This window comes from Streptopelia decaocto (genome assembly GCF_964273445.1).
Source record: "Streptopelia decaocto genome assembly, chromosome: 26".
NCBI lineage: Eukaryota > Metazoa > Chordata > Aves > Columbiformes > Columbidae > Streptopelia > Streptopelia decaocto.
Genome location: NC_138681.1, coordinates 1,431,681 through 1,455,041, shown reverse-complemented (window position 1 = coordinate 1,455,041; position 23,361 = coordinate 1,431,681). Strand labels below are relative to the sequence as shown.

The 23,361-nt window shown below is 61.8% G+C and overlaps 1 protein-coding gene across 3 annotated transcripts; it reads right to left on the bottom strand.

Moving 5' to 3' along the window:
- Positions 1-238: 238 nt before the first annotated feature.
- Positions 239-22,904, bottom strand: CADM3 (cell adhesion molecule 3). Of its 3 annotated transcripts, XM_082072874.1 has the most exons (11): positions 22,722-22,904; positions 11,844-11,984; positions 11,548-11,700; positions 10,522-10,659; positions 9,144-9,314; positions 8,833-8,923; positions 7,704-7,873; positions 5,590-5,712; positions 3,882-4,007; positions 3,532-3,597; positions 239-3,147 (listed from the first exon to the last, which is right to left on the bottom strand). In XM_082072874.1, the coding sequence occupies exons 1-11, from the start codon at positions 22,789-22,791 to the stop codon at positions 3,029-3,031; spliced, it is 1,368 nt and encodes a 455-aa protein (XP_081929000.1). In that variant the 5' UTR covers positions 22,792-22,904; the 3' UTR covers positions 239-3,028. The 3 variants fall into 3 exon arrangements, with proteins under 3 accessions (XP_081929000.1, XP_081929002.1, XP_081929001.1); XM_082072876.1 differs by lacking the exon at positions 5,590-5,712 and having other exon boundaries at positions 22,722-22,903; XM_082072875.1 differs by lacking the exon at positions 3,532-3,597 and having other exon boundaries at positions 22,722-22,899.
- Between the last annotated feature and the right edge of the window lie 457 nt (positions 22,905-23,361).

The following is a 23,361-nucleotide window of genomic DNA, read 5'->3' as shown; positions in this document are numbered from 1 at the left end:
CCATGGGCTGATAATGTGGGGGGAGCTGGGGGTCGTGGGCTGGGTGTCTGCAGTGGGGTCTGGGGGATGTAGATGGGGAGATTTGGGGCTGGGGGTTCTGGGGCCATGGGGCTGATGGCCGCTGTGTTTTGGGGGGTCAGGAGGGCTGGAGTTGATGTTTTTGGGGGGCTGCTGCGTCCCCATGCGCCACGTCCGTCCCCTCCCCAAGGAGAAGCAAAGACACTCAGGCAGGTAACGTGTGTAATCCAGATATATTTATAGGATTATTTTCCAAGATTAGCACAGGATATTAGAAAGGTTATAAAGTCACATCAAACGTTCGTCGTCTCCCTTTGTATGTACACACAAGAACACAGCACAACACCACAGACCGTCCTCTGCCCCGCTGCCCCACGGCGTCTCCAGAGCTCCCCACAAATATGGCTTTCGTGTCTATTGAGAGTTCAGTGCCACGGCCGGCGAGCGGGAGGACACGGGCCTGGCCAGAAACGGGGCCCCGAATCCCCCTCGGCCCCCAAAGTGGCCGCGTCGCGGCTCCCCAGGCCCAGCGCCGGTGGCCACGGTGGCCGCGGGTGCCCTGGGCCCGGTTTGCCGGGTGCTGGAGCACAGGACGCGAGCCCGGCGTCCCCTCTTGGCTGCGGCACCGTGGCCACGTCACCCCACCAAGGCGCAGCTTCTCACCCCTTCACGCCACCTCTTGTACCTACAACCGGCCCCGTGCGCCGCGTCACCGCGCCGGGGCACAACGGGGTGCCCCCGCTCCATGGCTGCGTGTTCCTCTTGGCGCCCACGGCGTGTTCGCCGCATCGCTCCAACGCCCGCCGTACCCCCAAAACCTATTTGTCTGTGCCCCCCAAAGCGGCTTCTCCACCAAAACACCCTCCGCCGGCAGCACCGGGGGCGTCACCGTCACCAAGGTGCCCGTCGCATCTCCCTGTGCAAGCTCAGCTCCCACCTCCCCGTCCCTGGGGATCAATCCCCCCATCCCGCCCAGAGCCCCGAGTCGGGGTTTGCTTTGTGTCCATTTGCTTTGCGTAGATTTACAATGAGATTAAACCGTGCTCGAAAAACACGTCCTTGCGTTTTTGATTTGAAGGAATTACGTCTGTTCGATAGCGGGTGTTAAAGATCGTCAGGCAGCGCATCCACACGCGCTCGGTGCGCGGGTAACGGCATCGACACCCGCGGCCCTTGAGACGAGCTCGGAGCATCCTCCTCCTCCAAAGAGACGGGAAGGAACGACATGGAGAAAACCACAGGTTCCCTTTGCCCGCTAGGACAGAGGTTTCGTGCCCTTCCCTTGAGGCGCCGACCCCGGCGCACCATGAACCCGCTCGCCCCGGTGCCACAAACGTGTCCCTCGCTCGCCGCCGTCGGCACCCACTGTGCCTCCTCTTCCTCGCCTGCTCGGCTCCAGCCCCACATGGGACCCCACGAGCCCGTGAGGTTCCCCACACCCCGAGGGCTTCTCCTCCTTCCTCTCCTCCTCCAGACAACCCGAAATCGAAGGGGTGCGCCCCTGCAAACCCCTCGTGTCCGCACCGGGAGACGCCGGAAAACCTCAGCGCGGGGGTGAATTACCGGCCCTGGCTCCCCACGGGGGTCCTGCGGATATTGGGGGGTGCAGCCCCCCGCAGCCCCATCCTGTGGCCGTGTGGGTGGGGACCCTGGGGACACGCTGGGGAGGTTGGGGAGGCTGCTCGGTTTTGTCTTGGAAGAAACGGTGACGCGGTAAGAGGTTGGACGAGCCCCCCAAAGCCTCCCTGAAGACCCCCAAAGCCTCCCTGGAGATGCCCAAAGCCACCTCGGAGACCCCCAAAGCCTCCCGGAGACCCCCAAAGCCTCCCGGAGACCCCCAAAGCCTCCTCGGAGACCCCCAAAGCCTCCTTGGAGACCCCCAAAGCCTCCCTGGAGACCCCGCATGACCAAGATGCTAAAGCCGGGCACTTCGGCCACTGTTGGCTGCAGCTCTTGGAGCCGAGAGGGACACGGCCCTTTCCGAGCGCCGGGGAGGGGGACGAGCAGCCCCAGCAGCAGATCCCGCTCTGCACGTCTCGGGCAGAGGACTCGATCGCAGGTCTTGCGCCGCTCTGGGCTGCATCCCCAGCCCAGCAGCGGCTGCGTCACCTCTGTCCGGAGCCACCCGCAGGCTCCGAACCCCCTTTTGTAGGGTGGAGGGGAGCGGTGACGGTCACGGCCCCCCCCCCGGCCTCCTCCCGCACTGAACATCTCAATAGATGGGTTTAAATCGACGTTTCCAAATGTGAGAATTTGTCAAGTTGAGGCTTGTTTGTTTCTCTCTGGATTCGCCCCCCCAAGACCAAACCTCCCCCCCCTCCCCTGGGGTGGCACCGGGGAGCCGCAGCACCCGGTGGGTCCAGGGGGCTCGGCGGCTCCCGCCCTGGAAGCTCATCCCCCGATCACACACGTACCGCACGAGGACAGATCTCCCTCCCAATGGACACTTGGACAAGAACCACCAAGGACAAAATCACATTTGGGGCCTGGGGTCCCCCCCTGCTCGACCCCAGAGCCGCGTCCCGGCCGGGGAAGCGACGGGAACGCGCCGGAGCTGATTTTATCCTTGGATGTCAAAGAAACCAAAAATGGAGAGAAACAAAAGGAAAAGAGCTACATGGACCCCAGCCCCACATCCCAACCGAGGGCCCGAAAGCAAAGTGCAGCCACAAAACCAAAGCAAAGGTCCAAAGGAAGAAGGAAAGTCGCTCACTCACTGGTTGGTCCGTGTTTGGTGCGAGTGCCGGGCGCAGGGATGGAGGCGCAAGCAAGCAAATGGGGCCGGGGCGTTCGCTGCTCCGAGTAGGAACGGTTTGTACAAGTTCAAGAAGAAGCATCACGTCTCAGGCTGGTCGCTCTCCGCTCTCTGTCCTGCCATCCCTCTGTCCGTCTGTCTGTCTGCCCGTGCCGGGCACGTGAAAATCTGTTGGGTTGAGTGGGGTTTGTGGTCTGGTTTCCGTTTGCGTCGGGGTCTGTTGGCTCCATTTCTCGCTCTCTCCCGCTCGCTCCCCTAGATGAAATACTCCTTCTTGTCGTCGCCGCCGCTCTGGCCGCCCTCGGCGTTGATGATGGCCGTGTCGGCGTCCGGCGCGTCGTCCGAGCCCTTGGCCTCGTGGGTCAGGTAGGTGCCTGCGTGGGGAGAGGGGGCAGCGTCACGGGGGGCCCGGTGTGCACCCCGCTCCCCAAACAAGCTGGGCCGCCTGGGGGGGCCGTGGGGCAGAGCTGCAAAGTCCTTTGGGTTTGGCCTGCAATGGAAAAGTCACTGGTTTCATGGGGCGAGCCCTGAGTTGGACCATGTGGCCGCTCGAGCTGTCGCGGTTTCCAGCCAGACGGTGAAGCTGCGTCCCCACCGGGTTCATCTGCCCTCCCCGCATCCCGGTCCCGCAGAACACAGGAGGGTTTCTCTGCAAAACTGCCGCCTGCGAGGAGGCTCCGGCTCCCGGTAGCCCCGGTGGCCCCGGTGCCAGCACGGCGTGGGGCAGAGGCGACAGGGGGTGGGGGGCTCTTACTCACACATCACCTCTGCGGGGTTTTGCCGATGTCTGGGTGTGACCGTCTCCCCGTGTCTTATGCACAAACCTGCCGGGCGGATGAAAAGGCCGGGGATGGGGAGATGGAAATGGTGTTGGGGAAGGTGGAGGGCGCGAGGGATGGAGAGGGAGGCGGGGGCAGCGGGTGCCAAACCATGAAGAGATGGAGAAACGGGGTCGACGCCGCGTCCGAGGACTCGCTGGGGTGTCTCCGCAGCAGCCCCCGAACCCGGGAGCGCTCCGCTGGGTTTCTGTGGGTCTGCAGGACGCCCCTTGGCCCCTGCCCCACGCTGCCGCTCGCTGGGACGCAGCCCTGCTCCCCGGACCCCGTACCTTTGTGCCTGATCAGGTAGTGCCCCAACACGATGAGGAGGCTGAGGAGGAGGAAGACGATGACGGCGACCACCCCGCCGATCAGTGCGTGGTATGTGCTGGAGGTGGAGGGCACCGGGCTGGCATCTGCTCGGACACAGGGAGATAAAACAGAGGAGACGGTGAGGATGCAGCAGAGGCTGCTGCTTGTCCCACGGGTGCCCTGGGGCGCCCATCCTGCCCTGCTGGGATCCATCGGCTCCATCCTGCTGCAGACAGAGCTGGGAGCGAGGGGAGGGAAGGGAGCGGGGGAAGCCAGGAGGGGAAAGCGACGGCCGTCAGTGTCAGCTCCTGGGGGAGCGAGTCACAGAACCCCAGAATGTGAGGGGTTGGAAAGCTCATCCAGTGCAACCCCCCCGGAGCAGGAACACCCAGCTGAGGTTCCACAGGAAGGTGTCCAGGGGTTGGAATGTCTGCAGAGAAGGAGACTCCACACCCTCCCTGGGCAGCCTGGGCCAGGCTCTGCCACCCTCACCCCAACAAGTTGCTTCTCATCTTCCAGCGGAACCTCCTGTGTTGCAGTTTGCACCCATTGCCCCTTGTCCTGTCCCTGGTTGTCACCAGCAGAGCCTGGCTCCATCCTCCTGACACTGCCCCTTTCCATCTTGATCCCCAGCAATGAGTCCCCCCTCAGGCTCCTCTTGTCCAGCTCCAGAGCCCCAGCTCCCCCAGCCTTTCCTCACACGGGAGATGCTCCACTCCCTCCAGCATCTTGGTGGCTGCGCTGGACTCTCTCCAGCAGTTCCCTGTCCTGCTGGAGCTGAGGGGCCACAACTGGACACAAGATTCCAGGTGTGGTCTCCCCAGGGCAGAGCAGAGGGGCAGGAGAACCTCTCTGGACCCAGCTGGTCTCCCATCCAAGCACTGACCGGGCCCGACCCTGCTTAGCTTCCCAGATCAGGTGTTCTCAGGGTGCTCTGGCTGTGGATCTGGACGGTCTCCCATCCAAGTACTGACCGGGCCCGACCCTGCTTAGCTTCCCAGATCAGAGAAGATGGGGCATTCTCAGGGTGCTATGGCTGCATATATTACATTATGTATATATATGTTTCCCAAGTATATCCTGATAGTATCTGAACTAACCCCTTTATTCAAGGGCAGAGCAGAGGGGCAGGAGAACCTCTCTCTATCTAAGCAGCATCACCTCTCCACAAGCATCACTGAGCAACCAAGTGAAGGGAGGAACACAGCAGTGTCCTCAAACCCCCAGGGACACCAGGGACCTGCCTCTATCAGCTTTGGCTCCCACAGTGACCCCGTTTCCCAGCCGGCAACAACCCCAATAGAGCTGTAGGGTGGGGAGGATGGGGGGACAGTGCAGAGACGTTTAGAGGTGGCGTTCAGACAGCACGGAGTGGGAGACACAGCGGGGAGGTGACAGGACGGGGGGACAACGTCTCCCGTGGACACAAGGCACTGGTTGCTGCCACCACAGCCTGCGGGGGAGCTGGAGGGACCGCGGCGCAGCCCACGCTCGGCGGTTTTGGCTCTTCCTGTCGTGTTACCACCACGCAAAGTGCTGAGATGGTGCAGAGCCCACACACACCAAGGAGCTGCACAGGGACCGGAGCCCGGCTGGGCAACATGGGATGTGGCGATGGTGGCACCATCCTCCTGTGGAGCTTCTCCCGCCGGGTCCGTAAAGAGAGAGAAAAGGAGCTTACGGTACCTTGGACGGGAGCTGGAGTGAAGGATGAAGCGGTGGCCATGGAAGCATGAGAGATGGGCTGGGAAGGGCCCGGCGGAGGGGCTGGAGTGGAGTGAACGTGTGGGGTGGGGAGCTGGGAAAGATCTGGGGAAGACGACAAAAACACAGGGACATGAATCAACCGCGGGAGGGGACAAGGAAAGGGGACCCCGGCTCCCCCCGGCCTCGTGGGACTCGTTCTTCTCAGCAGCTCCTTCCACAACCCCGTTCTTGGTCCCGCTCCTTCTCCTGCCACCGTCCTGGGAACGAGTCCCCATCCAGCACCCCTGCGGCCCCTTCCTCTGGGAGGGACCCCGCGGGTCCGGCGGTGTCTGGAAAGTGTCACCCACCGCGAGGTGCCACCTACACTGTTCTACACAGCCCCTCGGGGACCGGCCCGGCCCCCCTGTCACGGGTGGGCTCGAGGGCTCGCCCGACGGTGCCCGAGACTCGAGCGGCTCTGGGGAAAGAGAGGGATGATGTGACATGGAGAACCGAGCCCAGACGTGGAGCTCGTCTGCTGGGGACTGGGACACCGAGGGGGTGAGGACACCCGCGTTCTGTGTGCTTGGGGACAGCGTTGAGGGCTCTGGGTGCTGCTGTGAGCCCATGGACGGGTGCTGAGGGCTCTGGGTGCTGCTGTGAGCCCACGGATGGGTGCTGAGGGCTCTGGGTGCTGCTGTGAGCCCACGGATGGGTGCTGAGGGCTCTGGGTGCTGCTGTGAGCCCATGGACGGGTGCTGAGGGCTCCGGGTGCTGAGCACTGCGGGTGCTGCTGTGAACCCGTGGATGGGTGCTGAGGGCTCTGGATGGGTGCTTAGGGCTCTGGGTGCTCCTGTGAGTCCACAGATGGGTGCTGACGGCTCTGGATGGTGCTGTGAGCCCGTGGATGGGTGCTGAGGGCTATGGGTGCTGCTGTGAGCCCGTGGATGGGTGCTTAGGGCTCTGTATGGGTGCTGAGGGCTCTGGATGGTGCTGTGAGCCCGTGGATGGGTGCTGAGGGCTATGGGTGCTGCTGTGAGCCCGTGGATGGGTGCTTAGGGCTCTGTATGGGTGCTGAGGGCTCTGGGTGCTGCTGTGAGCCCACGGATGGGTGCTGAGGGCTCTGGGTGCTGCTATGTGCCCAGAGCCAGGCTCCAAAACCAGCTCCCTGTGCAGACTCCAGCCCCAGGGGCACAGCAGGGACACAGGGGGTGACAAAGGGACGACCTCACGGGGTTGGGCGCTGGGGGCTCATTCCGGACAGGCAGAGGGGGCAGATTTGGGGACACGAGCTGCCGTCGCTGCCATGCGCTCCCGCCACCCAGAGCCACGCCGGATGCCCAAAGCGCCCAGAACAGGACGGGAGGACAAGGGGACGGGGGGGAACGGAGGCACCGGGGACGGCTGGAACATGGAGGGTCCAAGGCTCATAGCGATGGCAACAGATTGGGCAGAAGAGGAGGTTAACCCCAAATCCAAGGTCAAAACCGCAGGGAAACGGGGTCCCACCAGCACACAAAGCTGCAGCGTGTGGACGTGGCGGGACACAAGGACAGCAACGCGGTGGCACAGCACAGCCGGGCAGGGCAGGCAGCGAGGGGACAGCGCCGGGCAGGGTGACGAGCGGTGACACACTCTGGGGACAGGGGACTGGGTCTCCGGAAGCTCGGGACGGGGCTCCCAGGGCACCTCGTGCTCTGGAGGGGTCAGTGACATTTGGAAACCCTCCTTGGTTCACGGAGGTGACACAACGAGGTGACACAACGAGGTGACACAACGAGGTGACACAACGAGGTGACACAACGAGCAGCACCGTTCCCCCCGTCCCAGAGACTCAGCAGTGTCAACTCCCCCATCGCACCCGCCGTCCATGGGGGGAAACGGGGACCCCAAGCCCCCCAAACTGCTCTTTGCCCTGCTCAGCCCCAGGCAGCGGTTCCGCGCAGCGCAGGCAAGGACGGAGCGGCTGGATGTGGCTCCGCCAGCGCGCAGCATCACATACACACCCCCCCCTCCACCGCAGCCCTCCCTGGGTCCCTGCGTCCCCAAACGGGGACACACGGCCGGGATGGAGGGGGCTGCGCCCCCCGGGTGACGCCGGGCGCCCCGCTTACCGCTGACGTCCAGGTTGTACTTGGCCACCACGCTGCCCATGGAGCTGGTGGCCGTGCAGACGTAGGTGCCGCTGTCGCTCTTGTTGAGGAAGGGGAAGATGAGGACGCTGTCGGAGCTGAGCTGCAGCGGCGCGTCGCTGCCCTCCTTCTCCCACAGGAACTCCTGGGGGCTGCGGAGCGGACGGAGCTGAGCGACCAGCACCCTCCCCAGCACCCGGACAGGCGGGGGCAGCGCATGGAGAGGGTGCGCTGAGTTAACTAAAAACGGGTTAATTCTCCTCATGCAGTTACAAACCTTCCTTTTCCATCGCTCGTTATTTGGACTTAGTTTGACAACAAGAGATACCAGCCCAGCACAGTTAATGTGTTGAATTGCTCTGCTCTGAGAGCCAAGGACACTCTGAGCTCTGCCCACAGGGGTGAGGCAGCGAGGAAGGGGATGGACGGACAGAGCTGGACTGACACCCACATTTATCAATAAGACTATTCCAGCCAATTAGTGACATGCTGATTATTTAAGGAGAGTTGGGAACTTGCGGTTGGCTGTTCCAATCTCTCTGGGGTAGCTGGGAAGTTCAGTCGGGACGTTTAATTGGGCCTTTTGCCATTTTGCAGAGGCCTCTGGGCTTTTCTGCCTCTTTCCCTCTTTTCTCTCTCTGGGATGGGCTGTGGGACCAGGGGCCGTTTCCTGGGACTGGCTGCTCAGCGTGTTCATGAGGAATTGCCTTGACTACCTTTTATTTCTATTATATATATATTTACTAGCAGTATATTAGTATCTTGTTATTTTATTCAACTGTGTTCATCTCAATCCAGTTTCTCCCTTCCCTTTGATCTCTCCCCTATTGGGTGAGTGAGCGGCTGCGTGGTTGTATTGCCAGCTCGGGTTAAACCACCATGGGGGCAATGAGGGTGAGGGTGTATTTAACCAGGAGGGAAATACCCCTCGAGACATGAGCCAGGACGGCTCTAGCGCTCCAGGAGAGGACGTGGGCTTTGCCTGCTCCCCGTGGGGCGCCCGGCCCTGCTTGGCGTCGGCGCGAGGCCGCGATGCCCGGCCCGAGCTCCAGGAGGGCTCCGCGGTGATTTTGGGAGGGCTGGGGGGGAGGAAGGAGAGGGGGAGCCTTACATGGGGTTGCCCTGCCCGTCGCACTGCAGCTGGAGCTTCTCGCCCTCCCGCGGGTACTGGGGATGCGGCTCGATCTTTGCTGTCGGTTTGTCTGCAAAAGGAGGAGAGGAAGAGTTGGGGGACAGTCTGTCCCTGCCCCACGCTCTGCAGGAGCCCGCATGCACCCCAAAACCCAAAACGCCTTCCCCAAGCTCCACGAGCGCTCTGTGGGTGGGAGGGCGCACTGGGGTGGGGGCAGCGCTTTGGGGGCAGCTCCCGCGTCCCTCAGCGCAGCCCCGTCCCCTCCCCACGCGGCCCCACGGGGCACGTACAGTGGACCTGCAGCTTCTGCGTGGTGGACCGCTCGGCGTTCTGCAGCGACTCGTGGTCCACGGTGCAGGTCACCTCGGCCTCGTTGTCCTCCTTGGTGACGCGGAACTCCACGCGGCTGCTCACCGTGAAGGTCTTGCCGTTGGGATCCTCCACAACCTCGGTGCCCTCATCTGCGGGACAGGGATGTCGGAGCTGACGGACACACGGCGCCAGCAGAGGCACCAGATGACACCAGAAAGGCCACCAGCACCCTGGCTTGGATCAGGAATAGTGTGGCCAGCAGGACTAGAGAAGTGATTGTGCCACTGGGGAGGCCAAACCTTGAATCCTGTGGTCAGTTTTGGGCCTCTCATCACAAGAAGGACACTGAAATACTACAGAGGGTGCAGAGGAGGTGATGGAGCTGGTGAGGGGCTGGAGCACAAGTGTGATGGAGACTGAGAGACCTGGGGGGTTCAGCTGGAGAACAGGAGCTGAGGGGAGACCTTCTGATCTCTGAACTGCCTGAAAGGAGCTTGGAGCCAGGGGGGTCGGGCTCTGCTCCCCAGGAACAAGCGCCAGGAGCAGAGGAAACGGCCTCAAGTTGCGCCAGGGGAGGTTGAGGTTGGATTTAGGAACAATTTCTTCCCCAAAGGGCTGTGGGGCATTGAACAGGCTGCCCAGGGCAGTGCTGGAGTCACCATCCCTGCAGGGTTGAAAAGGTGTTTAGACGAGGTTCTTTTAGGGAGTTGGTTGGGTTATGGATGGACTCGATGATCCTGAAGGTCTCTTCCAACCAAAATGATTCTATGATTCTATGTGTGTTGAGCAGGGGACAGCCGGTCACAGAATCACAGAACCCCAGAATGTCAGGGATTGGAAGGGCCCTGGAAAGCTCATCCAGTGCAACCCCCCGGAGCAGGAACACCCAGCTGAGGTTCCACAGGAAGGTGTCCAGGGGTTGGAATGTCTGCAGAGAAGGAGACTCCACACCCTCCCTGGGCAGCCTGGGCCAGGCTCTGCCACCCTCACCCCAACAAGTTGCTTCTCATCTTCCAGCGGAACCTCCTGTGTCGCAGTTTGCACCCATTGCCCCTTGTCCTGTCCCTGGTTGTCACCAGCAGAGCCTGGCTCCATCCTCCTGACACTGCCCCTTTCCATCTTGATCCCCAGCAATGAGTCCCCCCTCAGGCTCCTCTTGTCCAGCTCCAGAGCCCCAGCTCCCTCAGCCTTTCCTCACACGGGAGATGCTCCACTCCCTCCAGCATCTTTGTTGTCCCGTCCCTTTGCTGGCAGGAGCACAGGATGCCAATGTGGCCCAGCACCAGCACATCTGCAGCCCCTGGAGCCCCCTGGTGCTCCCCAGCCCCCCGGGCACGGCCCCGGCGCGGCACCCACCCTTCAGCTCCTTGTTGCCCTTCCTCCACCGGAGCTGGGCGGCGGGTTTGCTGCCCGAGGAGCGGCAGGTCAGCCGGGCCACCTTCTCCTCATCGATGGGCTGCTCGTGGCCGAAGATCTGGGGTTTCTGGGGGACTCCTGGTGGAGGAGGAGGAGGCAAGAAATACAACAGCCCATTAGCTGTGCGGGTGCTGCCACCCAGAGACAGACGCACATAGAGACACATCAACAAACACGGCGAGGACGAGGTAACGGGAAGGGATACGGGAGCGGCAGAGATGAACGGCTGGATGGACAGCACCTCGCAATGTGCTGGTTTGACTGAAAACAGGTTAATTTTCCTCATGCAGTTACAAACCTTCCTTTTCCATCGCTCGTTATTTGGACTTAGTCTGAGAACAAGAGATCCCAGCCCAGCACAGTTAATGTGTTGAATTGCTCTGCTCTGAGAGCCAAGGACACTCTGAGCTCTGCCCACAGGGGGGAGGCAGCGAGGAAGGGGATGGACGGACAGAGCTGGACTGACACCCACATTTATCAATCAGAGTATTCCAGCCAATTAGTGTCATGCTAATTATTTAAGAGTGGGGCCTTCCAGTTTCCGGCTCTCTCTTCTCTTTGCTCTTTTTGGTGCAACCGGGGGAGTTTTGGTCGGGACGTTTAGTTGGGCCTTTTGCCATTTTGCAGAGGCCTCTGGGCTTTTCTGCCTCTTTCCCTCTTTTCTCTCTCTGGGATGGGCTGTGGGACCAGGGGCCGTTTCCTGGGACTGGCTGCTCAGCGTGTTCATGAGGAATTGCCTGAACTATCTTTTATTTCTATTATATATATATATTTACTAGTAGTGTCTTAGTATTCTGTTATCTTATTACACTGTGTTTATCTCAATCCAATTTCTCCCTTCCCTTTGGATTCTCTCCCCTATGGGGTGAGTGAGCGGCTCCGTGGTCTCATTGCCAGCTCGGGTTAAACACACAGACAGTTACAAGCAGGAGACGGGGAGCAGGTTTGGGGCCCCCCATGGCTCACCCAGCACGGTGACCAGCGCCTTGGCGGTCCGCACGGGCATGGTGAAGATGGAGCAGGTATATTCCCCCTCGTCTGACAGCACCACGTCACTGATGCTGATGGTCAGCTCGTTGGGCGTGGAGCGCTCCAGCTGGATCCTGTTATCTCGCAGGGCTGGCGGAAAAGAGACAAGAGGCTCAGCACCATCACACCCCTCCACTGGCTCGTGCTTTGCCCAGTCGTTGGACTCAATGATCCTGAGTGTCTCTTCCAACTGAAATGATTCTACGATTCTGATTCTGGAGCTGCGCACGTACCTCGTTTCTCCCCGAAGTAGAGGGTCTGCTGGGCAGGGTTGGACCATTGCAGCGAGGAGTCATCGGGGTCCTCCACCTGGCACTTGAGCACCACGGTCCCGCCGGCCACCACGGTCTCATCCGACGTCGTGGGCTGGCTCTCTGGACACAGACACGAGAGGTCAGCGGGGACACGGCATCAGAGTGACAGAATGGGAGGGGCTGGAGGGCCCTGGAAAGCTCATCCAGTGCAACCCCCCGGAGCAGGAACACCCAGCTGAGGTTCCACAGGAAGGTGTCCAGGGGGTTGCAATGTCTGCAGAGAAGGAGACTCCACACCCTCCCTGGGCAGCCTGGGCCAGGCTCTGCCACCCTCACCCCAACAAGTTGCTTCTCATCTTCCAGCAGAACCTCCTGTGTTGCAGTTTGCACCCATTGCCCCTTGTCCTGTCCCTGGTTGTCACCAGCAGAGCCTGGCTCCATCCTCCTGACACTGCCCCTTTCCATATTGATCCCCAGCAATGAGTCCCCCCTCAGGCTCCTCTTGTCCAGCTCCAGAGCCCCAGCTCCCTCAGCCTTTCCTCACCCGGGAGATGCTCCACTCCCTCCAGCATCCTGGTGGCTGCGCTGGACTCTCTGCAGCAGTTCCCTGTCCTGCTGGAGCTGAGGGGCCACAACTGGACACAAGATTCCAGGTGTGGTCTCCCCAGGGCAGAGCAGAGGGGCAGGAGAACCTCTCTCTATCTAAGCAGCATCACCTCTCCACAAGCATCTCTGAGCAACCAAGTGAAGGGAGGAACACAGAAGTGTCCCCAAGCCCCCGGGGACACCAGGGACCTGCCTCTATCAGCTTTGGCTCCCACAGTGACCCCGTTTCCCAGCCAGCAACAACCCCAATAGAGCTGTAGAAGGATCAGTGGGCAGGATCTGCTGGGATGCTCCACCAGCCGCCTCCTGCAAGAGCATCCATGGCCCATTGAGCGTGGGCTGTGGGGTGCACTTGGTGTCCCACTCTCCGTGTCACTCCTTACAGGGACAGCAAGTGATAGGACCAGAGGAAACGGCCACAAGTTGCACCAGGAGGGTGAGGTTGGAAATTTGGGGTGATTTCTCCCCAAAGGGCTGTGGGTGTTGGAACAGGCTGCCCAGGGCAGTGCTGGAGTCGCCATCCCAGAGGGGTTGAAATACACACAGATGAGGTTCTCAGGACATGGGTTGGGGTCTCTTCCAACCGAAACGATTCTATGACTCACGCACCTCCGGGCTGCGCGTCCACAGCTCAGGCATCGTCCTTGGGTTCCTCGGGCTCCCGACGGCTCCGCGCTGCCCAAGGGCAGCCAAGAGCAGCGGCAGGATCAGGTACCTCCGCCCGCCCCAAGGTCGGCTATTTCGGGAAAGCCAACACGCGCCCGGCTCGCAGGGCGCTCACGGGGCTTCCCCACGCGGCGCCGTCTGTCTCGGCCCAACTTACTCACATTTAAGCACCGATTCGCCCTGGGGACCCCCGAGTGACCCTGCCCGCGTCCCCACGCACCCCTGATTTCACAAGCATGATATTCGCTGCCTGCGAGAAGCTCCCGCGATCAGGAGAGAGGTGGACGCAGCTTCGGCTGGATTTCCCCATTTCCCACTCAGAACGTCGAAGGGAAATCCTTTCTATCGCTCACATCGCCCGTTCCCAAAGCTCCGGCCGGGAAGCGGGTTGGGAGGGCAGAGGACGAGGCCGCCAGGCTTGGCTCGCGTTAAACCCCAGGAAAACCCGCGCTGGAAATGCACAAACCCCCCCTGCCCACCCGCGGCAGCAGAAACGCAGCAAATTCGGATTAAACACACTCCAAGGCTGCGGACTCCGCGCTCGATCCCCACCGTTTCACGCTCCTCCCCACCTGCTGGGTTTGATGGGCGACCCTCGGCTGTTGCTACACGGCTCAAGAGCCTCCGGGTCCCGTCTCCTTCCCCTTTCCAGGGGATGATGGAGCCGTCCCCGACACCAACCGAAGCATCCGCAGCCCATTCCCGTCCCCTGGGCACAACTCGGGCTCCTCACCGACACATCCCCAGCCCGCACAAGGTCCGGGCATGGCAAGGACCATTGGAAATGCCGATGCATTGGGTGAGCTCCTCCTATCCGCCCGTGGGCTCGTTTTAATTTGGTTAACGATGCCTTTGTGCTGCTACGACTCTAATTAGGGGATTAGGCTGTTGCAAGCCGCTGTTGGCCAAACTCAGACCACTCCGACTTGGCTGCAGCTGAGGACAGGGTCTAAAACCCATGCAGAACAGACCCAATCTCTTAATTAACACAATTACCATCACCTGTCACAGCACTGGCCTCATTAAGGTATTAGTGTGGGGAGGTTAAACAGAGCAAGGGGTGTTACCGGGGTGGGGCAGGGCCAGACGGTGTCACCCGTGTCCCACAGCCGGTGTCACCCGTGTCCCACAGCCGGTGTCACCCGTGTCCCATAGCCGGAGTCACCCGTGTCCCACAGCCGGAGTCACCCAGGGCACCGCACAGACCCACGGCCGGTGACACCCAGGGCAAGATGAGCAAAGAGAAGAGAGAGACAGAAACTGGAAGGCCCCACTCTTAAATAATCAGCATGTCACTAATGGGCTGGAATAGTCTTATTGATAAATGTGGGTGTCAGTCCAGCTCTGTCCGTCCATCCCCTTCCTCGCTGCCTCCCCCCTGTGGGCAGAGCTCAGAGTGTCCTTGGCTCTCAGAGCAGAGCAATTCAACACATTAACTGTGCTGGGCTGGGATCTCTTGTTCTCAGACTAAGTCCAAATAACGAGTGATGGAACAGAAAGGTTTGTAACTGCATGAGGAGAATTAACCCGTTTTTGGTGAAAGCAGCGCACCTGGGGACAGGCAGAGCAACCGCAGGCGTCCCACAAGATGCCACCGCAAAGGCTTTGCCAGCCCCCCGCTTTGGGCACAAACTGCTGCCTGTGCTTGTTCCAGATCCCCGTCGGAGCCGCGAAATTAGAGAAGCGCCGCGCTCTAGAAAAATCAATATTCCATTAATTAAATCTGTGCACTTTGCGGGGGGGGCCGCATTCATATTTATGGAGGGAAAACAACGTACGTGTCTCTCCCGGCTCCTTCCAGCAGCAGCTGCGTCGGTGCAGCCGGAGCCACCGGGTCCCTCCGCCGGCACATCCGCCCTTTCCAAAGCATCTTTGCTGGGGCAGCACCAGAGGAAAACACCCGCTGCTCCAATCCCTCCAGCGCCGCCAGTCCTAGAGCCATCACGCCAAACACACTTCTCGCTTTCCTCATTCCTCCCTATTTAGTTTAGTTTTGTCATCGTAAAGCTCCAATTTATCTCTGTTGACACAGACGTTCTCCATGACGAGCTCTCTCGCCTCCGAGTGCTGCGCTTTAGTAATTCACTCCCAGCCACGAAGCTCCGTTTCCGACGCCGGAGCAGCTTTGATGGGTTGGATGGCGCACCCGGCCAAGCGGGCTCAGGCATCTGCTGCGCCAGCTGAGCCGCACGGTGTGGATCCACAGTCTGGGTACCCACATACCGGCTCCTCCGCACCAGCAGCTCGCTCCGTGTTTTCTTAGAGGGAGAAACGTGCCCGTGCTCCGGCGCATCCGCTCGGTGCCGCCCCGCGGTCCCGCGGATGATGGGGATGGTGGGAGATCCCTATGTCAACGGGGGGAGCAACGAGCTGTCCAAGCTCCAGATGTATCCAGTGCTGTGGCTCAGGGGTCAGTACTGGGGCTGATATTATTCAATATATTCGTTAACGATTTAGACGAGGGAATTGAGTGGACTATCAGCAAGTTTGCTGGTGACACCAAGCTGGGAGGAGTGGGTGACACTGGAAGCTGTGCTGCCATCAGAGACCTGGACAGGCTGGAGAGCTGGGGGAGAAATGTGATGAAATAGAACAAGGGCAAGTGTAGAGTCTTGAATGTGGGCAGAACAAGCCCAGGTTCCAGTGTAAGTTGGGAATGAGCTGCTGGAGCAGTGAAAAGGGAGCTGGGGTCCTGGGGACAGCAGGGGGACCATGAGCCAGCACTGGGCCCTTGTGGCCAGGAAGCCAATGGGACCTGGGGGGGGTTAGAAGGGGGTGGTCAGTAGGTCAGAGAGGTTCTCCTGCCCCTCTGCTCTGCCCTGGGGAGACCACACCTGGAATATTGGATATTAGGAAGAATTCTTCATGGAAAGGGTTGTTGGGTGCTGAACAGGCTGCCCAGGGCAGTGCTGGAGTCGCCATCCCTGGAGGGGTTGGGAAGGTGTTTAGACGAGGTTCTGAGGGACGTGGGTTATGGAGTTGGGTTATGGTTGGACTCAATGATCCTGAAGGTCTCTTACACCCAACATGATTCTATTCTATGATTCTGGGAAGAAGCTGGGACCCTTTCGAGGCCACCCTAGAGACCCCGGTCACAGCGCAGGACCCACGGAGCCCCTGCAGGACCCGCTCTGGGCGCACTGACACTCAGCACAAGCTGCACCAGCAAATTGTGGAGCTACCGCCTTCTCCCAGGACACGGGGACATGTCACCACCCTGACAGCCCCTGCCCAGTGCCATGAAAGCTGACGGTGACACCTGCCCGGGGTTAAGCAACTGGAACGCGGCCAGCAATTAGCAATCAATCAGAGGTTGGTTGCAAGTGCCACCGGAGCTCTCACTGCAGGATGCCCTCTAATCACCCTCCTCCTCCTCGCTGGCTGCTCGTGGACAAGCTGGCACAGCCCTGGAGGCTTCGGGCACCACGGAGCAGCAGGACTCCGCGTCTGCCCCATCGCAGCGCAGTCCCAGCACACAGCACCCTCCCCAGGGCCAACGGGCCCTGCACGGAGCTGGGACAGGAGCAGGGTGCTCAGGGGACGGGGAGCTGGGCTGGGGGCTCCGCTCAGCCGTGTTTGCACATTCACAGCACTCCGGTGGCCGATGAGCTCGGCAAAAGGCAGCGGCATCGTCATGGAGCCCCAGCGCCATCGCCTCTTCGAGGCCACCGGCGATCCCGGCTCCGGCACATGCTGCACACAACAGACAAGGGGGGAAAAGCCTCATCCTGGGCCACCACGAATCATCCGAGCGCCACGAGAGCCACCGCAGTGCCAGAACTGTCCTGGGACCCCAAAACCACGACCGATTCCCTTGTGAACTCATTCCCAAGCTCACCCACACCCTCCCGTCTCAAGGCAGAGCCCGGCAGGGGGACCCTCTCCCACCCTCCTCCAGGTTGACAGCAAACAGCTGATAACTACTTTTTTGAGCATGTTTTTTAGCTCCTACCCTAAGGCCAATCTCCAACATGACTGTTGCCAAGGGAACGAGCTCTTTGCTTTGACAGTTCTGTTTTAAGGATCTCCTGCCTGCCCAGCGAGGTGTCTCAGAAGCGGTTGCATCGGATGCCCTGGTACGTCGCTTGTTGCTTTGCAGGTATCTAAACACTTGCAGCAGAGCTCTGTCCAAGCCGGCACGGGGAATTTCCACTCCCAACCATCCGGGGATCATACACACAAGGATATTGATAACAGAAATAAGATATGGGGAAAGCTATGCTAACGCGTCCTCCTGACTTCTCAGAAAGACAAGAGGGAAGAGTGATATCAAAATACTAAAACACAGGCTCGATCCCGCTGGTCCTGGAGGTGACTTGCTGTGCCGGGAGCCCCCGCGGCCCAGGGGGCGCTCAGCTTCGTTCTTTGTTCGTCCATCACATCACCTCGGCTGCTGTGTGGTCTGTGCCTTGGAGAGCAACCCCCAGCATCAGGAGGAGACAAAAAGAGGCCAGAAAGCAAAGCTGAGGAGCTGCAAAGAGGTAAAACTGTGAGCCAGCACTGGGCCCTTGTGGCCAGGAAGCCAATGGGACCTGGGGGGGTTAGAAGGGGGTGGTCAGTAGGTCAGAGAGGTTCTCCTGCCCCTCTGCTCTGCCCTTGAATAAAGGGTTTAGTTCAGATAATACCAGGATATACTTGGGGAACATTATATATATACATATATATAATATATACAGCCAGAGCACCCTGAGAACGCCCCACCTTGTCTGATCTGGGAAGCTAAGCAGGGTCGGGCCCGGTCAGTACTTGGATGGGAGACCAGCTGGGAACAGCGGGTGCTGTGGGCTGAGCCAGCACTGGGCCCTTGTGGCCAGGAAGCCAATGGGACCTGGGGGGGGTCAGAAGGGGGTGGTCAGTAGGTCAGAGAGGTTCTCCTGCCCCTCTGCTCTGCCCTGGGGAGACCACACCTGGAATCTTGTGTCCAGTTGTGGCCCCTCAGTTCCAGCAGGACAGGGAACTGCTGGAGAGAGTCCAGCGCAGCCACCAAGATGCTGGAGGGAGTGGAGCATCTCCCGTGTGAGGAAAGGCTGAGGGAGCTGGGGCTCTGGAGCTGGACAAGAGGAGCCTGAGGGGGGACTCATTGCTGGGGATCAAGATGGAAAGGGGCAGTGTCAGGAGGATGGAGCCAGGCTCTGCTGGTGACAACCAGGGACAGGACAAGGGGCAATGGGTGCAAACTGCAACACAGGAGGTTCCGCTTAAGGTCCCTTCCAACCCCTGACATTCTGCAATTCTCTGAAACAGAGCCCCCGCAGGAAAGCACCACGATGCTGACCCGTCACCACGTCCACCCGCTCGGGGATGTTGTGACAAGTGTCACAACTCGCTCCCCTGGGAGCCGCAGCCTGAAAGCAGCAGCGAACGCAGTGGTCTGGAAGAGCTAACGCTGCACACCAGCCCTGCCAGCAAACACAGCATGTGAAGCGCTGCGAGGTGAGGAGGAACATCTGTAGATGAAGCACCGCCTGGAGCATCACCCGAGGAAGCAGCAACACGGGAGCTCCCGGCTCCGCAGCCACAAGCCGTCTCTGGGGTCACCTGCAAAGCCGCTGCAAGCGCCGCTGCCCTCCGGCACGTCCCGGTGACACCAGGGAGGCTCCGCAACCCCCGAGCGGCGGCGGCTGCAGCATCTGAAGCAAAGCGCGACGCCGGGCGGGTGACTGGAATGGTTAAGTATGTTTCTTCCCAGCCCTCATCGTGGCTCCTCCGCCTCCCTCCGCCGCGAATGAAGGCTCTGCTGCTGCATCGCTGCATGGTGCCAGGTGCCCGGCCGGGAGGGAACCGGAGCAGATGGTTCAAGCTGAGCTGACCCAGTAATTCAGAGGAGGAGGATCAGATGCGTCGGCCTACGTGGGTGTCGCAGCGCTGGCATCACCCCCAAGGTCCCACGGAGCCGCTGCGGAGCCAAGCGACGAGGAGGCGACTCAATCTGTGCAGACACAGCGGCACACGAGCCGCACGGCCAAGCCTTCGCCGGGCTGGAAACGGAGCCCGGAGCGCGGTTCAGATGGAAACCAGGCTGGGAACGGGGTTATCGCGCCAAACGCTGGCGCGGGGAGAAGAGCCCTCGCCAGAAGGCACCTGTGTGTGTTTTACAATAGCAAACATAGACCCAGAAGAACAGCACGCAGAGCCCGCCAAGCTCCAAACCCACCACGCAAAATTGGCCGCGCGTTCGCATCCTGCGCCACCTCCTCCCGCACCCGCGGGTTCACTCCATTGAACCGCACCGCACCCTGGATTGGGGTAAATGGAGGTTAAAACCAACCCAGTGAAAACAAACAATGTTGGTTTGAATGCAGATTCCTCCGTCTGGCCTGGGCCAGCGCCAGGGTGACCACCCAGGTGTAGACGCCTCCGGTTACTCCGGCAATTCCAACACCCCTGGTGAAGCGGGAACGTCAGGCAGAGGGAGCAGAGGCAGCGTGTAGGATGCAGGAGACCTCACCATTCTGGGCAAGCCGGGCTTTCCCTCTATCTCTTTCCAGAGAATGTACCCACGCGTGGGAGGAACTCGTGTTTCAGCAGCAACGCCCCGGTCCGCTGGGGATTTTGGCTTCGACCAAGCGGCAAACACCCCAGCCTGGGTCCGACAAACCGCACCAAAACATCAGGCATCAAAACCCCCGTCCCGCAGCAGCGGTGCCAGCGCATCCCTCACCGTCTGCATATGCGGCGGGGCAGCTCGGCGGCACTTGATCCCGTGTATTGTCTTAATCCGGCGCTGCCTGTTGAGCCTAACGCGATGTGCCATGAGCAGCGGCCTCGGCGCTCCCTGCACGGCTTCTCCTTCCATTGATGCTGATCCGGCCACATCACCAGCGGTCGCTGATCAGAGCCATCCAGGTATGGATGCAGGTCGATATGTTATCGGGGTGTTACTGCTTCCTCTGCTCGAGTGCCAAAGGCTTGTGCTGGTACGGAAAGCACTGGCAGCATATGGTGAGAACAGGGCACTTGCACACGTCGGTTGGGTGAAGGCGCTGCCATGAGCCGCAATCAAAGGGTTGCGTGAGCTGCACACAACTCCCGGGCTTTCCACTTGTGCAAAACGGGGCTCCCTGCACTGCAGACAGGACAGGGGTCCACGCAGCCCCCCCAAGACAGAGGAAGCACCTCCAGGGAGGGGACAGTCCCCCGAACCTGCCTCCTTGCCAGTGTCAGGCAGGGAGCTCATCTCAACCATCTTCAACCATCTCCAGGTGGTCTCCAGGCTCAGCTCAGCCCACAGGAGTCATTGGCACAAGCCACCCAACCAGCCTCCTCATCCACAGGAGACAGAGCAGCCCTGGCCCCTCTGCTGGGCCATCCATACCCAGTCAAACCCACCTCTAAGACCCTCAATATTGAGGCTTCTCCCAGCAAGAGAACCACACGCAAAGAGCCGAGCAGCTTTGGCACGGCGGGATGGATGCTCAGGTCACCACTGTTCACCAACGCTGCCGCACGGTGCCCCTTGTGCGGCACACCGAGGGACGCCGGTGCCACACGGGACGAGGCTGCCGGCAAACACAGAGCAAAATAGCCCCAAGCCATCTGGTTTTGGCATGTTGTGGCTTCCCATGGGACAACAGTAGGGCACTGTTCAAACAAAAGGGTTACACAAGCCTAGAGTGTAATAACTCGGCGGGGGAATTAATCCTCGCAGTGAGGACAACCACGCACCCAGCCCAAACACTCAAAAATCTGCCGACAGCAGCACAACGGCAGCCAAGCGCGCACACACGGTTCTGGTGCGAAGCGCCGGGGCGGCCTCGAGGGGCTCTGCCGGCACCGCCGTGGTTGGAGCCTGGAGATCCAGAGCAATGGAGGGGTCTTCCTGCAAGGAGAAGCGATGGCGGCTCCATCCCTGCCTTGGGAAGGGCGCTGTGGAAGGGCTTTCCCAGCACCGCGAGCTGCTGGTTGAGGGGCACAAAGGTAAGACACAGACTGCAAAGCCAGCAGCTCCTCTGAGCATCTTCCATCCATGCGTCTCCGCAGCTCCCAACGGCTTTTTAAGTGTCCATTTGTCTCGCTGCTTTGGGTGACACCGAGCCCGGCTGCTCGTGGCCAGGCCTGGGAGGAATCTTGCAGTGTCATCATCCAGACAACATCCTGCCCTAGGACTACACACGGCTCCAGGTCACGGCCACCCCTCGCCAGGCTGCTCGGCCCCCCCTCGCTGAGCATCGCCACGTACGGATGCCAGGACAGCCCCGAGCCGCGGGACCGAGCGTCACCCACACCCGAGTGACTCTTTCGGGCTCCCGTGGGAGGACCGTGGCCATAACCAGAATAAATCCCGGGATTCGTGGATGGGAACGCAGCCATCAACCCACACCAGCCCCCGGAGCGGCTCTGCCTGTCACAGCGACCTCCTCCAGCAAAGGGATGCGCCAGCTGGGGCTCAGACCTCTTACCCCCCGTACCACGCTCCTTCCACCTCAACAGCCCACAGGCACCTTCATCCCATGCCAGAATTACCACCCCGCTTCCAAACAGCCAAAGGGAGGGACTTGGACGGCAACTGGAGCCTCCACAACACCCCCCCAAAACACAACACGCAGAGCTGGCCCTGGACGCTGCTGCATCTCCCCACGACGCGCTCCCCATCCAAACGCTCGCAGCAGCGGTTTGAGCACAACCAGCGGCTCCAGCGCAGCAAACCAGCCGCCAGCAGCCTGCTGGGAATTACGAGCCCCGAGCAGCGAGCGCTGGCGATCGAGCCAGGACTCCGCAGCTCAATGGTTACGGAAAATAAGGTGCTGCCATTGACAAGGCAGCACCGAGATTACATTTGTTTCGCGGCACTTCATTACCGGCCGCCTCACCCGAGGCTGTGGCGGGTAAACAGCCTTTGTTTCAAGGGCTGATGCTCCCGCACGGACACCGAGGAGCATCAGACCCCGGGATGCCAGCGGATACACCGACAGCGGCGCGATCCCGGCGGGATGGGAGCGGCCGCCTCCCCCGGGCCCACCCCACGGAGCAGCGCTGCGACCGTGGGAACCGGCGACCTGCCCATCCCGGGAAGAGTCGCCCCCGCTCTGGGGATGTAACCGCCGCCCCCGCCGGGGGCTGCATCCCCACCCGCGGGGGTGGCTGCCCCCCCGCGCCGCCCGCCATCCTCCCGGGGGGCGGCTCTACCCCACCGGGGGTCTCCATCCGCCGAGCCCCCCCCGCGGCTCCACCCGCCCCGCCGCGGGCAGCGCCGGGAGGGGCCGGGCTCCGCCGCCGCCCGCCAGGGCCTGTCTGGAACCTTCCGCCGCCCCGGCCCCGGCCCCGCCCCGGGCGGTACGCGGCGGTGGGGGACACGACGGGCAGCACCGGCGCCGCCGTGACCTTGAGCCCCGCCGGCTGCCCGGGGCCGCGGCGGCCGCAGGGCGGGCCCCGAGGGCAGGGCCGGGGCGGGGCGGCGGCACCTGCCGGGCTTGACCCACATACCGGCGCCGCCGCCCCCCGCACCTGTCGCTCGCCCGCGGCCGCTCCGCGCTCCCCACGCTCCGCGCGGCCGGTGTCCCCCACCGCGGGGAGAGGACGCGCCCGCCGGCCCCGCCGCGACGGGCGGAGTGATGGCGCGGGGGCTCGCCCGGCTCCGCCACTCACCGTCGCGGGAGAGGTTTCCCCGGGCGGCGCCGCAGCAGGCGAGCAGCAGCAGGAGGCCGAGGGGCAGCATGGTGGCGGCGGGGGGGCCCGCGGGGCCGGGGCGAGCGGAGCCGCAGCGCTGAGGCGGCGGCACCGGGCGCGGCGCTGGTCTCCGGACTGGAGCCGGCGGTGCGGCAGCGGCGGGGATTAAATAGGGCTCGAGGAAGAGACCATTCGTGCCTCGGCGGCGGGGGGGGGCGGGGGGGCCGCGCCGATGCCGCCCCCCTCGGCCCCGCTGTAAACATGCCCGCTCCGGCCGCCGCTCCCCCCCCGCAGCCGCGGCGCGGTGGTGCGCTCCGCATGCGCGGCTCCCCGCGGGACGCAGGTGGGCGAGCGGCGGCGGGCGGGTCCCGGTGGGTCCCCGCCGTGTCCCCCCGTGGGTTTCCCCCCCCCCCGGTGTGTCCCCGTCCCGCACCGAGGGGAGTCGCGATTTATCAGAGTGTCTCCCCCTCTCCCGGGCTGAGGGTTCCCGCCCGAGGGGCTGCCGGTGCCGGTGCCGGTGCCGGTGCCGGTCCCGCCGCGCAGCCCCGTGCCTCGAAGCCTCTCCCGGCCCCGCAGGGCTCGTCCTCCCAGAGCCGCGGCCCCGGGGCTCGACGGGCCC